We start from the raw sequence: 14,863 nt of genomic DNA on the forward strand, positions 1-14,863 counted from the left end.
ATGCCCCAACTTTTTTTTTCACAAGACCACAGAACTCCTCTTAAAGCAAAACTGCTTTCAAGAGTTTCTCACAATGTCGTGCTTGTTACTGATGCAGCAGCATCACAACAAAGCAGCAACACAGTAACACGAGGTGGAAACAAACACATTTTTACACAAGGTCACATCACAGACGCAAGCAGGGTCTGGAAAACACCTTCATGACACACTTAAAGCCAGCAAACTGGAGTCGGCACACGCAGAAAGAAAATAATGCTTCACGTTTTTGGGGGACAGGGGAAGCGAGGAGTGCTGGATTTATCTCAGTTTTCAAGGCAGTATTTCCACTCCGTTTCCGAGGACCTGAAAATTAAATCAAACACTCCTCAGGTAAGCAAAATACGTGACAACTATTTCAGCACAAAGGAAAGAAAAAAAAGGTGCAGCTGAGGGAAAAGCAGTGGCGGAAAGCAAACAATCTAGGTGATACGAGTAGCCGTGTGCATGCCGTGTGACTGAGTGACGTGAGCAGAACCTAAGATTGTGACAGTGCAGGGACAGTTTACGACCTTGAGGATGAATCGGTCTGATGATGAGGACTGTTTGCAACACTTTGATTGCCCCTCCTACCTGTAGGTGTTTTAAAAATGTACGTGCAGGGTTATGATGAACTTAGTCTGGTGATGGTGATGAAGGTGACGTGGTCTTGTTAAGACAAGTGAAGTCACTGGATGAAAAGAGAAGTCTGGCAGAAAGCCTTCATGTGTTAACCAATGAATGATGCAGAAGGCCAGTTTCTAAGCTGGTTGGGACTCTGCACAGTGACTCAGGTTCTCTGGTCAGGACAGCAGGTGTGAGCAAACAAGAAACGTGAGATGACTGCAGCAGAGTGTGTGTGTGTGTGCGCGCGTCAGTCGATTTGTGAGGCTACAGAGGGAGGCAGAGTCAAAGGCAGAAACTGGCGAGTCACTGCAGAGCTGCTACGCTCTGGTTATGTGAAAAGGGCTTGGCTTTTCTCCCCTTCGCAAGTCTCAAGACAGTGTGATGCTTTAAATGTGATCATGTCCACGAAATTCACTGAATATTTGTTATTAAAAATGTAATAAATTGAATATTACATTTTTTTATGGTTTTTTTTTTATCTCCAAAGCAAAAATAATCTGTTGTTTAGGCTTGTTGAATGTTATTTGACCATGAAACATTTGTATTAACCTTTTTCTTTTTACTTCTTCTGCAAATATAAAATTCTACTTTACTGAAAGGCTGAAGAAAAAGAAATAATCATTAACAAAGATTACATTGTTATTGATAACAAGCCGTAAATTATTTATTTTTCTACAGGGTTTCAGTGAATAGATTAACATCGATTCAAATTGTATATTTGCATAAAAAATAAGGAAACATTTTCATGCACTGTTTACTATTTGATTTAAATATCAGGTATATTTAGGCCAGGATTTCAGTACATTTCCATCCAAAGATTTAACAAACCAACTAATACATTTGATGTGCAATTAAAATGCATACATCTTAAATTATTTTGAGAGTGTATTGTCGTCTATTCTATGAGAAGATTCGTATAGAGGCTATTCCTTGAGACAAAATTCTTCCCTGGGCTTTAAACAGAAGTTATTAACATCAACATCCACTGAGCATGTCAAAGATTACTGTGCTTATTCGGTTTAAGAAAACAAAAGAATTCCTATTATTTTTTTTATTTATTTTTTTTACTTGGACAGCAATCTGACACTATCAATTCATCATGTAGAAAATGATTAGAGGTAAGCCAAGTCTCTGTTCTTATAAACCATTTCTCAATCAGTAATGATTGTCAAGTGAAGCATAAACAGCAGCCCAAGGCGAACACACACAAAAAGCCAGTTAAGAATTTTAGCAAGCCCAAACATATTGTAGGTTTAACTCAGTGTATCAGAAACAGAGAGCTACACTTCTCCATCGTAATAATAAAGCCGTTTCACTTGCCTTCATGTTTAGCTAGTGCACCCACGCACACCGACCTAGCGACCAGGAACCATCCTCATCCCCGTGAAAGGAACCGTGGCTCCTTCCAGTTCCTCCCCGTGAAGGACTATTAATGCCCTTCGACTCATCTGTCCTTCTTTACTCCTTCCAACTCTTGTTGGCCTCATGATGTGCTTAATCATCATCGCTTTAAGGTTTTCACCATTCCTCTCCCTCTTGCTTTAAATCTTTTTAATAACCCACTTACAAAATTAAAAGCCACAGTTGTGCCAAGAAAATGGCAGATGAGAATTACCTGAAGCATTTTGCCTCATTTTTCCCCACCAGCTTTGGGAATCTGGACTTTAAAAAAAAAAAAAAATTATAAATCAAATACATTTTATGCTCAGTGGATGTTTTTTTAAAGCGGCATATGCCTTTAAATTTGAGATATTACAAACCTAGCATGAAGTGTCTATCAAAAAAAATAATGGTCTTCAATGCAGTAAACACTAACTACCGGAATAAAATTAAATAAATTGTTTCATACCTAACTAGTGGTGAGGGGTTGCATGGTTGTGTTGACAGGACTAAAGAAGACTAAGTAGAGAAAGGGTAGAACCAAACTAGGGTTTCACAGGGGGTCTTGTAACACTGTACTCACTACAGCTACTCAAAACACGGAGCCCGCGTCTACCTCGACTTCCAAACGACCTTCGCACTGTGGCTGCAAGCAATGAACAGAGAAGTGAGGTGAGACCAACATGAAAAATAAAAGCAATACATAATGTGAAGTGAGGTGTGAAACAGTTTTTTAAACATCATGACGCTGGAGAAAAAAAACGAAATTAAAACAATAGAAAAACTTGTTCAGAGTGGAATACAAAACAGGATGTGAACAGTTATCAAAGTACAATTAACTCTTGACTTGTGCATTTATTAACATTACTGGTCTATACTTATGTACAAAGCCGTGCGAACTAAAACGGAAATAACTGTTGAGTATTAGAATTATTTTTGAAAAAATGACTGCAATATTAATATATACAGACATTTTCTACCTGGTTGTGGTATACAAGTTGCGTTAAAGGAATAGTTGGGCATTTTGGGAAATTTGCTAATTTGCAGAGTTAGATGAGAAGAAAACCACTGATGTCTGTATGCTAAACAAACTATACCCAGGATGACGTCAGCCTAGTTTTCCATCAGTAATCAGACTGGCAGCAGGTAGTGTAGCCCTTTCGGAAGGAGAAAACGTCCTTCCAGTACTACTATCAGGCTTTTATATTTCAGATTTCATACAGATTAAATTAGATAAAACAAGACTAATTCACTGAACCCACCTTGGAAATGCAGCTTTAGCTGCAGTCTTTCATCATGATACCCTAGATGTGGTCATCATGTACATCATACACATTCAACTGTGGCACCCCCCCCACCCCATAAAAAGTCAGACATGAGAAATTATTGTTTTGTCTACCTCCCTCTATCTGAAATTAAGAACCCACCATTTCAAAAATACAGATTTTAGTGTGAGCAAATGTTCATAAACGTAAAAAAAAACGTTCATAGCAACTTTAACCCTCCTACTCTGCATGTAGCATACATACATGGGTGCATCAATCCTCCACTGTCGGCAAGAGAAAGACTACGCATATTTCCCCAACATGCCAAACTATGCCTTTAGGAGAACTTACACCAATTCAAAAGAGCACATGTCAAGAGTTAGCTGTACGTAAATGCATCGTGCTCCGTTTGAGACCCAGTAACATAAAATAAGATGGAGTTGAGAAACTGATGGAAGTTTTGGTAACCGCCTTCCCCTGCCCAAGCACAACGAGGCTTGTCCGAGCTGCACACTGATAAATATAGCCTTAAGTCTTTTCTGTCTCTCTCTCTCCTAACCTAATCCCTCATTCATTCCTCACAGGCAGGTTGTGTCACCATGACTACCAGTGATCTGATCTCCCAGTGTCGAGGGCGGTCTGCAGACTTTCTTGGGCGTCCGTTTTTCAGATATGGCTCATAACGTCCTTCGAGGCATCTTAAATATTCTTAAACACACTGATCACTTGTGTTTTGTAATCTTCTGGTTAAATGCACTTAACTAGGGACCAAACTTACCGAATAATCCCCAAGGGAATTCCAGTTGAACATGATCCGTTAATAGTTCATGTTAACCGACTGAGCCTGGTTTCTTTTGACACACGCGACTAAAGTAACTGCACATTAAATAAACCTTAAAATGGCAAAAACTTCGTTAGAATGAAAATATAGAAATAGTGAAATTGCACTGACACAAGCGTCGCCCTTGTGCAGAAACGGGCGGGAGATGTGTTTACCAAAAACCAGGATTTGATTATTTCCTGAGTCAACAGACGCAGTCCTGCCAGTGAAGAATGAGTTCATTCAGGTTGAAGGAGAGCGAGTCTGAATGAGGGAGGCTGTGTTTCAGCCCGGTCTCAGTGGTTCAGAACTGTGGCTGAATAGCTCCCAAAAATCTGTTCCCGTCACTGTACCCTGGGGATCTTTTCAGCCCCGCTCTTCAGGATTACATTCTCAGTGTGGCTCCAAGGTTACTCGGCGTCTCAGTTAAATGATACCAAGCAGCACCAAGTCAGATGCTATGTCCCAAATCCATACTATAAACTTGGTGTATAATAGTACATTTGTTCAGTGTACAGATTGTTGCGAGTATACTTCATTTTGGCATTTTTCCCCATATGAACACATCACACACTGAAAACCTGCTTAGAATAAGTGTAGAGTGGATTTGAGACTCAGCCACTGAAAACACCAATCCCAAAAAATAAATAAATATGCATTTAAAGTCTTAAAGCACAAATAAAACATTTAAAGTCAGGTGACATAGTGGGTTTTTATGTCGCCTCTGCCATGTTGCGAGGTGTGTCCCAGTTCCATACTTCATATCAATTCTACACAGCATCTATATCAGGTTACCGCTTTTGCACTTAGCACATAAACTTGTATGTGCACTTGTAGATATCACAGTCATAAATTACAAAAACAGCATTTCTGCATTGCAGTGTTCACAAACGGTAAACTCATAGTGTATGTTTTTTTTGTTTTGAATAGACATTTCCAGTACATATATAATCTGCTTAGAATTAGTGTATGGTATAGAAGTGGGACACAGCTCAGGGGCCTCATTTATAATCTTTGCATATGCACGAAGTTCGGATCTGTTCAAAATAAATACATGAAAAATATAATAAAAAAAACTTGACAGGAGAATGTGCGACTTGAAGCTCTGAAGCCAGATTGTAGAAATTAATCGTAATGCATATAATGCTTCTCACTTTATGTCACAAATTACTGATAGATCCACTTTATCATATACATTCGAACTGGTAAAGTTATTTTTGCTTGTAGAGGGCCTCAACTATTCCATAAGCACCTTTCAATTATCTCAAAGCAAATTCCATGACGCTGACTCTCATGGTCAGTTATAGGGTGAACGCAGCTGGTGAAATCTGAGGATGTCACAGGATTCAAAATATCTGGCAGCATGAATACACTGCGTCCCCCTCAACCACGTTAACGAGGCTAAAGTATCATTGGTTGGCTGGTTTATGTTAATGTCCTGTAGCCCAGAGCTGTGAGAAAGACAGGAAGTGTCCCACCATGCCATTTAGACATTGACCTGCTCAAGCTCAGCTGCAGTAGTGGCATATCTTTGGCAGAGAACTTAAAAATACTGTGATAAGTTAATTTAGCTACCTGGACCGCGCCCACTGCCCGACAAACCACAGCTTTCCCTCGCTCCAGCTCAGACTGGTTTTAAGGGTTTAAAAAAAATCCTGTACATCTGATTTAAGATCGAGTGAAGTAGCTACTCTCTCTGTTCCCAAAACATTTTCAAATGAATAAATAAGCCCCGGCATGATTGAGGGGGATATTCGATGCCCTTGGGCCATAAGACGCAGACAGTGAAGACAACTAGGGCTTGAGAGAGCTTGTCAACACCTCTCATCTCTCGCTCGACAGAACTCCAGCTTGTCAGGTTCATCTGCTGTCTCGTTAATAAAGCCTGTAAAAACAGACCGGATTGAAAAGAGAAAAAAGACTTACTGACTGATGACACCACACCTGAGAGGTAAAATGATCAAAATCATTTTATGTGTGTTATGTTTATCTAGGACAAGAGGGAGGAGGGGCGGCGTCTGCACCACACCAAAACCCAGACATCATACAATGCTGCTGTTTTTTTCGTCCAGCTCAGTTTCCATAAGCCTGTTTACTGTCAAACTTAATTTTGCATTGGATAAAAGATTTGCTCATTGGCTCATGAAATCCTTGAGGCACAACCCATTTTATTAGAGAGAATCGAGTATGCCCTTCAGTTACTATTTGTCGCTAACATTTTCTTATTTGACAAAATATAATTTAAAGCTTTTGTTTTAAAAAGGTTATTTCCAGGATCCATACACTGAAACCTGTTGAATGCAACCGCTGAGATGACATCAGTACTAAAAACTGAAGCTGAGGGAATCGGGAAGGAGACAATGAAACAGGAAGTGGACATTACCGACACAAAACCAGTAGTGCCTTTGTTGGACGCAATCATAAATGGATTTGATACTTGCATTTCCTTGTGAAGCAAACGCAACACACCTCAGACAGTCAGGCGGACCAGCCTCAGCTCCGACTGAAGCCTCAGCAGGCCGCTGTGAACATTTCTAACCTGGGAGAAATCCATTCCCCCTGCGCTAATCTGTGCACGATAGACTTCTGCATGTATTCAGGTCTACAGAGAAAAGAGATATTCTCGTTTCCTTACCCCGAGACCCACCTGATCTCACAAGCCTGTCCAGCCTCTCCATAGAGGGCGAGGGCACCCTGGACCTGGGGCTGCCCGGCAGGGAGCACTCGGAGCCGGCGTCGAAGGAGTCCTCGTGGTTCAGCTGCAGCAGCTCTCGGACACACTTGTGGCAGACGCTGTGCTGGCAGGGCAGGATCAGCGGGTGGGTGAAGAGCTCCTTGCAGATCGGGCAGATCAGCTCCCTCTCGATGTTCTTGATCGGGACCTGTCGAACGGACACGCGGTTACTGAGAAGCTGCCACATTTAAGACGCTGTGCATGTTGTGTGCAGCCACAACTTCAAAGCTCATCCTTTAACGTAGGAAATGACTTAATGGGGCAGAAGGTAAAGACGAAAGTCAAAGTGGTTGGAGGCAACAACGGCTCTCTTTGATTGTCGGAACAACAGCAACAACCTATTTATTAGGACACTGTAGATGCAACTAAAAAGTCCCATTGTCTTCACATTTTGCTGCGTCAGTGTGAATGTGAAAAATGTGTGAACGCTGGGGTCAGAAATGAAGGACACTGATTCTTCAGTCCAATTGGACAGGGGACACACACTCTCTCACACACACACACACACACACACACACACACACACACACACACACTTTCTGATACATTACATAAGACCCGGATTATGTCCGGCTAAATATAGACAAACAGTAAAACACACGCTTCCAGCAGCAGCTCACGTTCGAGCCGCAACAGTTTGAAAGAAGCAGGAGACAGTTTGTTTTACGAGCTCCCTCCTCCTCCTCCTCATTAGTTCACTCGTTTCAGGTGCGGAGACACAACATCCACAACTGACGCAGCTCGAGCAAACGTTCGTCTAAAGAAACCGCCTGCACACGTGTAACAGAGACACTCATCAGAGGACGAGGGGAAGTTCGAACAGAAGCGAGGCGGACACACACACACACACACACACACACAACAATGACTCGACTCGGAGACGAGGACACACACACACACACACACACACACACACACACACACACAATGACTCGACTCGGAGACGAGGACACACACACAACAATGACTCGACTCGGAGACGAGGACACACACACACACACACACACACACACACACACACACACACACACACACACACACACACACACACACACACACACAACAATGACTCGGAGACGAGGACACACACACACAACAATGACTGGACTCGGAGACGAGGACACACACACACAACAATGACTGGACTCGGAGACGAGGACAAACACACACACACACACACACCAATGACTGGACTCGGAGACGAGGACACACACACACACACACACACACACACACACACACACACACACACACAACAATGACTCGGAGACGAGGACACACACACACACACGCTGGCGGAACTTTACAATTCAAACGTATTGAGGTGTGACTTTGAAAACGTCCGGTCTCTTCAACGACACACACACACACACACACACACACAAACACGAAAGCTGTTGGAACAATGACATTTGTCTTCTAATCAACTTCCCAACTTCTCCTCTCCCGCTTACCGCAACTGTGCTGCTGCTGCGCCGCATCTCTGCAGCCATGGTGAGGGAGGACGTTTAAAAATATACAATATATAAATACACCCTGGCGTGTGTGTGAGAGAATAATAAAAAAAACGACTCTATCTATCCGGCGTTTTTTGTTCGACGCAGCCACACAACTTCTCTCGGACGTGAGCAAATGAGATCGACCGGCGGACGACTGAGGGAATTAAATAGTGACGCTGCGGAGGGAGGGGGGGGGGGAGAGAGGAGGGAGGGGGGGGGAGGGAGAGAGAGAGGGAGAGAGGGAGAGAGAGGAGGGAGGGGGGGGAGAGAGAGGGAGAGGAGGGAGGGGGGGGGGAGGGAGAGAGAGAGGGAGAGAGAGAGAGAGAGAGAGGGGGGGGATAGGGGGGGGAGGGAGAGAGAGAGAGGGAGAGAGGAGGGAGGGGGGAGAGAGAGAGGGAGAGAGGAGGGAGGGGGAGAGAGAGGAGGGAGGGGGAGAGAGAGAGGGAGAGAGAGAGAGGGAGAGAGGAGGGAGGGGGGAGAGAGAGAGAGAGAGAGGAGGGAGGGGGAGAGAGAGGAGGGAGGGGGAGAGAGAGAGGGAGAGAGAGAGAGGGAGAGAGAGAGAGGGAGAGAGGAGGGAGGGGGGAGAGAGAGAGAGAGAGAGGAGGGAGGGGGAGAGAGAGGAGGGAGGGGGAGAGAGAGAGGGAGAGAGAGAGAGGAGGGAGGGGGGAGAGAGAGGGAGAGGGAGGGAGAGAGAGAGAGGGAGGGAGGGAGAGAGAGAGAGAGAGAGGGAGAGAGAGGGAGGAAGAGGGAGGAGGAGAGAGAGAGGGAGAGAGGGAGGAGGGAGGAGGGCTGTGGTGATTCAGCAGCCAATTCACTGCTGCATTGTGTGTGTGTGTGTGTGTGTGTGTGTGTGTGTGTGTGTGTGTGTGTGTGTGTGTGTGTGTGGACACACACAGGGGGTGGGTAGAGACTGGGGGGGGGGGAGTGTGAGATAGAGAGAAAGCAGAGAAAAGGGGAGGGGTGTGGGATGGGGGGTCGTCTCCATAGGAACTACTCACATTCGGGTCATTAATCCAGCGTGTTGCACTCGTGAGGTGCAGGTGAAAGTGCGTGATGTTTTGCATGCAGTCAAAATACTTACTAACCCTACAAACAAACCAAGGTAGGCTGTCGGACGGACAGAGTGGACCCGATGGCAGCATTAGAGGAAATGTTAAGTGATCACTGAAATTATAACAGTTCCTTTTGAGGGGGGGGGGGTAAAATGAGCAAATGTCATTCCAGTTATATCCAGATATATTTCAGTAAGTAAGAGGAGAAGAGATCACCAACGTCAGTGTGCGTCGTCATCCTCTGGGGACCACGAATGTCTGTACAAAATGTCTGGCACTTTGAACCAAAAAATATCCTCCAGCTGATGGACATCGAGGACAATGGAACACTCAAGTTATTGCAGTTAATCCTGATGCAAGTATAAACTTGCACTCCATTATCTGTACAGCTTATTCTTTGATGGACGCACTTGCAAACTCCACAGAGAGAGGCCCCGCCCGGCTGGCCGTCACAATCGAACCCAGAACCTTCTCGCTGTGGGTCAACAGTGCAATAACCATCATAGTGCAACAATATGTCTGGGCCAAATTTGTTATGAATTCAACCAGAAGCTCTGGAGCTGTTCCACTGAGTGTGTGAAGACCTTCACCAACTGTTTCAGGGGACCCCCTGTCATTATCCTGCCCATAAATATCTGTAGTAAATGCCACTGTAATCCATCCAGTTGTTGAGATATTTCACACTTGACTGTTCCAGAAGCGGCCGAGACACCACCTCCACCGTGCTTCACAGATGAGGTTGGATGTTTTCACCCTTCCCTTCACTTTGGTAGAGATTAGTCTTGGTCTCATCAGTCCATCAAACATTTGAGGTTCATCTCTGTTCTTCTAGAGAAATTCCAACCTGAATCTGGTTCTTATTGCCAATGAGCATCTTGTGGTCCTGGCCTCTGTAGCTTTGCTTCTTTAAGTCTTCTTCAAACAGCAGATTGTGATCATTTCTCCCCTGCCCTGTTGTTGAGGTTGGTGGTGATGTCACTGACTGTTTTTTTTTTTGGGGGGGGGGGGTTCTTCACAGCTCTCTCACTGTTTCTGTCATCAACTGCTGTTGTTGTCCTCGGTCAACCTGTTCGGTGTCTGTTGCTCAGTTCACGTGTGTTTTCTCGGTTTTTCAGGACATTTCTTATTGTTGTATTAGTCCGATATTTGTGTAATGGCTCTGATCGATTCTCACTCGTTTCTCAGCTTCAAAATTTGCTGGCTAGGGTCCCATAGATACAGTAGCTCTCTTCTGGTCTACGTGTTGGTTGGTCCTTTATCACAACAAATGCAGACTCCAAGGTGAAAACCAAGAGTAGACATTCAAAGCTATTCAGTTTCGACAAAACCTAAAAAGGCAACACCTGGGTATCAAGAAACACCTCCAAGTCACATGTTGCAATATTTTTTGCTCACTGGGAAATGGGTGGTTTCAAACAAAGGGTGTCATGTCTTGAGTTGTTCCACACATCTGTAAATGATGATCATGTAAACACCAAAAATAAAAGCTGACATTTTGAAGACTTTTCCTCATTCATCTTCTGATCTTGAACCCAAACGTTATCAGTGTATGACAAAAACAAAAGGATTGGCCTTGCCATTCCAATGGTTTGTGAGGGGTCTGTATATATCAGCACTTTACATCTGCAATTAAAATAAAAGATCTCAAGTTTAACACTCAATCTTGCTTCATGTTTGTATAATACAAGCTAGGTTTTCAGAGTGTCTGCTCAGACAGCAGCCGACTGTGCTCTGCCCCCACATAGGGTTTCTATACTTTATGAAAGGGGCCCATGAAAGCTATACGACTTCTGTTCACTTTCCATTCACTATTCTATTAATGTCCGTTCCATTATTCCAGGAGATTTATTATCCACTAATCGCTCGTTGCAGTGGCCATTTTAAGGTCTGCAGTTCATTTTATAGTACACTGGGGCCCCGGGCAGGTCAACCTCAGCATGCTTTGGTTAAAGAACAAAGCGTACCATGAAACATCTTCTGGGAATTTTGGGAGGGAGCTGCAGTTTATTTAGGAAATAAAGTGCAGCATTGGCAACTTTGTGCAGTGGCACATAACAAAATGTTTGAACAATCTACTCGCCCTAATGTCAATGAAGGCACTGCAGGCATCTTTCTGTTGAGTCATTCACTTTTCCAACAGTGTCGCTGTTGGCAGCAAACAACATAGAAAGTTTTAGGAGGCAACAAAGGCCCCAACCCTTTTCTAGATTTAAATCTAGTGATGTATTTGATCTATTTTCATTCCCTAGAGCCAAATGTCTTCACCTTGGTATTTTCTGGACACACTACAAAGCATTACAAAGAAGAACTAAGTGGTATTTGGTGCATTTCCACAGACTATGTCCAACGTCCAAATCCATTGAATATATTTCACTGTTTTATTGAAATTTAGTGACACAATATATTCATTTTTAGATCATTGCCCTGTCAATACAACATGCCTTTGACCCTGTGTTTTTATTTATTGACATATTGATTTGATGATTTTTACACTGCAGTTTTAAGAGCAGCTGAACATTGTTGCTGTTTGTGCAAGACAGACCTGATTCGATTTTAAAATATTACTGAATGCTGCAACTGTGTCCAGCAAGTGAGTCAGTCGTGTGCACAGTCTGCTCTTTTTTCTTTTTCTTGAAACACACACACACACACACGACTCATGCATGCTTGCATGAACGTCGGGGGACGGTGCATTTCAGTACATTATGTCAGTCTGATATAGGTGACCTCCTCCCCATGTAGACACACACACACACACACACACAGACACACACACACACACACACGCACACACACACAGACACACACACACACACACACAGAGACACACACACACACACACACACGCACACACACACAGACACACACACACACACACACACAGAGACACACACACACGCACGCACGCACGCACGCGCGCACACACACACACACACACACACACACACACACACACCTCAGTAACCGGGTGCCCAGTCTCACCACACAGCTGCTGCCAACTGTCCCACATACAGACAAGAGTCTGTGACCCGCCTGCAGCGCTATCTCACTACCAACACACTCAGCAACTGAAGCCTTTAATTAAACTCTTTATGTTCACTCGTTTTTTCTTCTTCTAAGAATAGATGAGAAGAAGCTTACGCCTTAAAGCCACAAAGCCTTGACACAAAATAGACTACAGGATGTGTGAGTCTATCTAAACGCTTTTATTCACAGAAAAAAATATCAGAATAGACTTACAAGAACATAATAACAAAAAATATTTAAAAAAAAATAATGTAAGGGGAAAATTACATCAATAGAGTTGATCTGCATTGTTGGCAATAGCAGATGGTAACAAAGGCTCACACCTGAGATATCTAATAAAATGAAATAAAAAAATACCATCTGACTATATTATTCATTCAATATAAAATATATGTATTGTAGATGCTAAATGGTTAATATGATTAAACTGAACGTTATAGGTTTTGGTATTATTAATATTACAATAGCATTGGCATGCACTTGAAATTGTGTTACGGAAATAGAGTAGTGAAGGTGTGGATCTGACTATGGACAATATTAATATCATGATGTCACACTCTCTGAATAGACAGTACTATATTATTAAATACACTGTAATGTGGTCTAAATAAATAAAAACTGTTGGCCCACAATACATATTTAAGAATAGAATAGAATAGGAAAAGGTTTGGCAGCTTCCCTGGTCTCCGTCCCCCGACAGCCCTGCAGGCCGACGGAGCGTGTTGACAGACAGACCGCTGCTGTCACAAGGACCGTGAATCACTCACCTCGCCTCGCTCGATCCGCTCCACGATGCTGGCGAACTCCGTCATGTCCTCAGAGTCCGACATGGTTACAGATGATGCTGCTGCTTCTGCTGCTGATGATGATGCTGATGCTGATGTTGATGAGGATGATGATGATGAGGATGATGGAGGTGGTGGTGGTGGGTGTACCGACTGGTCCAAGGCGCACAGGGATATTACAATGTAGAGCAGAGCAGCAGCCGGGGGTTTAAAGAAAAACAGTGGGATCACACGCTGCTTCACGTCGACAGGTGAAATGACATAAAGAGAGGAAAAAAAGCCGCTCCTAAGACCACATCCCCATCGCCATCCTCTCTCCCCTCCCTCTCCGTTATGTGTGTCCGTAGAGTACATGCGCCGGCAACCGGTTTTTTATTTATTTAAGTGGGCATCTTGGAGGGAAAACTCCGCCCTCGTCTCCTCGGTGCTGTACCATCTCCCCCCCCCTCCTTCTCTGCCTCGCATCCTCCCTCAGCGGCGATGTCTCCGCTCACACAGCCCTTTGTATGCTCATGACGTGTCACTGATCAACACGCCGGCGATGAATCCTGCTTTATCCATCCGTCCCCAGAAAACATTCATAACAATAATCTCAGTCTGAGGATTAAAGGGGCGGGGTCTGAAATGCATTCTGTTAAGTTGGGCATTTACGCACACGGAGCGTTTACGCATGGCTGGCGTCGCGCTCACGTGTGCGCATATGTTGCTGGACGTGGGCTGACTTCTGCTCACTGTCCCAAATAAGTGACTGTGTGCAGCTCTCGGATCTCATGGGGATTTGTTCTCTGTTGTGGCGGAGTGGGTGGGTTCGGGAGGAGTTTCCCCCACCAAGGCCTCGTGGATGTGACAGATTCAAATAGACCTGTTTCATGCATGAGCCGGAATGTGGCGCGGCTGTGTGAGGCCGGATTAAGTTCCGTGTTTTTAATTTTTTCTGGCAATGCCACTTGTCACGCGTCACCAGATGGCCTCACGGCTTCATGTGGACATGTTCCACCCCATTGAGCATGTGGAGGGGACAGACTGCCCCCACAGAGATAACGGCGCATGGCAAAACCAAAAGGCCAACAACTCATCCACGAGCTGAGAGGTGATCGCGACAGATCCCAAACAACTACAACTACAACATGGTTTCATTTTGGAAAAGCTGTCGCCTCTCAAATGTAACCCTCCATATTAAGCTGTGTATTTTGCCAAGAATAAAGCTGCTAGGAAGCAAAAAATACACAAGAAATTGCACCTGTTGAAACGGACAGAATATTAGTGATTATCACTCAAAAACAGTTCAAGGATGTATAAATAATGTTTTAATGGAAGGAATAAAATGTTAATACATAAATGGAGTCTAGTGTTTTTTTATTACTTTAATCTGAGCTCGTCTCTACTGGCTATATAAAAAATAAAGTTGTTATTATTATAAATAAAAAATAAGTGTTATGTAAATATAAATAAAGCCTAGTATTTACTGGTCAATTAACAATTATCATATTTGTATGTAAGTATTACAAAGATAAATGTTAAATACAATTTTACAATGGCCAATCACTTTCTGACATGCTTTAAATGCTTATAAGGCTTCATAGATCAATTATAAGGCATCATTAAGAACAACTACATATAATCATATAGATGGAAAATTAGAGGATTAAAAAAGAGTTA

The 14,863-nt window shown here is 43.6% G+C and overlaps 1 protein-coding gene across 6 annotated transcripts in view; it reads right to left on the reverse strand.

The window, feature by feature from the left end:
- The window catches only part of trim36 (tripartite motif containing 36), a 30,858-nt gene extending 17,314 nt beyond the window's left edge, over positions 1–13,544 (reverse strand). The window contains exons 1-4 of one of the 6 annotated variants that reach the window (XM_047329197.1): positions 13,187–13,544; positions 8,296–8,322; positions 6,755–6,989; positions 262–342 (exon numbers count right to left, since the gene is read on the reverse strand). In XM_047329197.1, the coding sequence (XP_047185153.1) occupies positions 262–342; positions 6,755–6,989; positions 8,296–8,322; positions 13,187–13,249 (406 nt within the window). In that variant the 5' untranslated portion in view covers positions 13,250–13,544. Of the gene's footprint in view, positions 1–261; positions 343–2,605; positions 2,669–6,742; positions 6,990–8,295; positions 8,493–13,186 lie in introns of those variants that run through there. The other 5 variants (XM_035639343.2, XM_047329196.1, XM_047329199.1 and 2 more) reach the window with 5 other exon arrangements.
- Positions 13,545–14,863: the final 1,319 nt, after the last annotated feature.

This window comes from Scophthalmus maximus, chromosome 19 (assembly GCF_022379125.1).
Source record: "Scophthalmus maximus strain ysfricsl-2021 chromosome 19, ASM2237912v1, whole genome shotgun sequence".
In the NCBI taxonomy this organism is placed as follows: Eukaryota; Metazoa; Chordata; class Actinopteri; order Pleuronectiformes; family Scophthalmidae; genus Scophthalmus; species Scophthalmus maximus.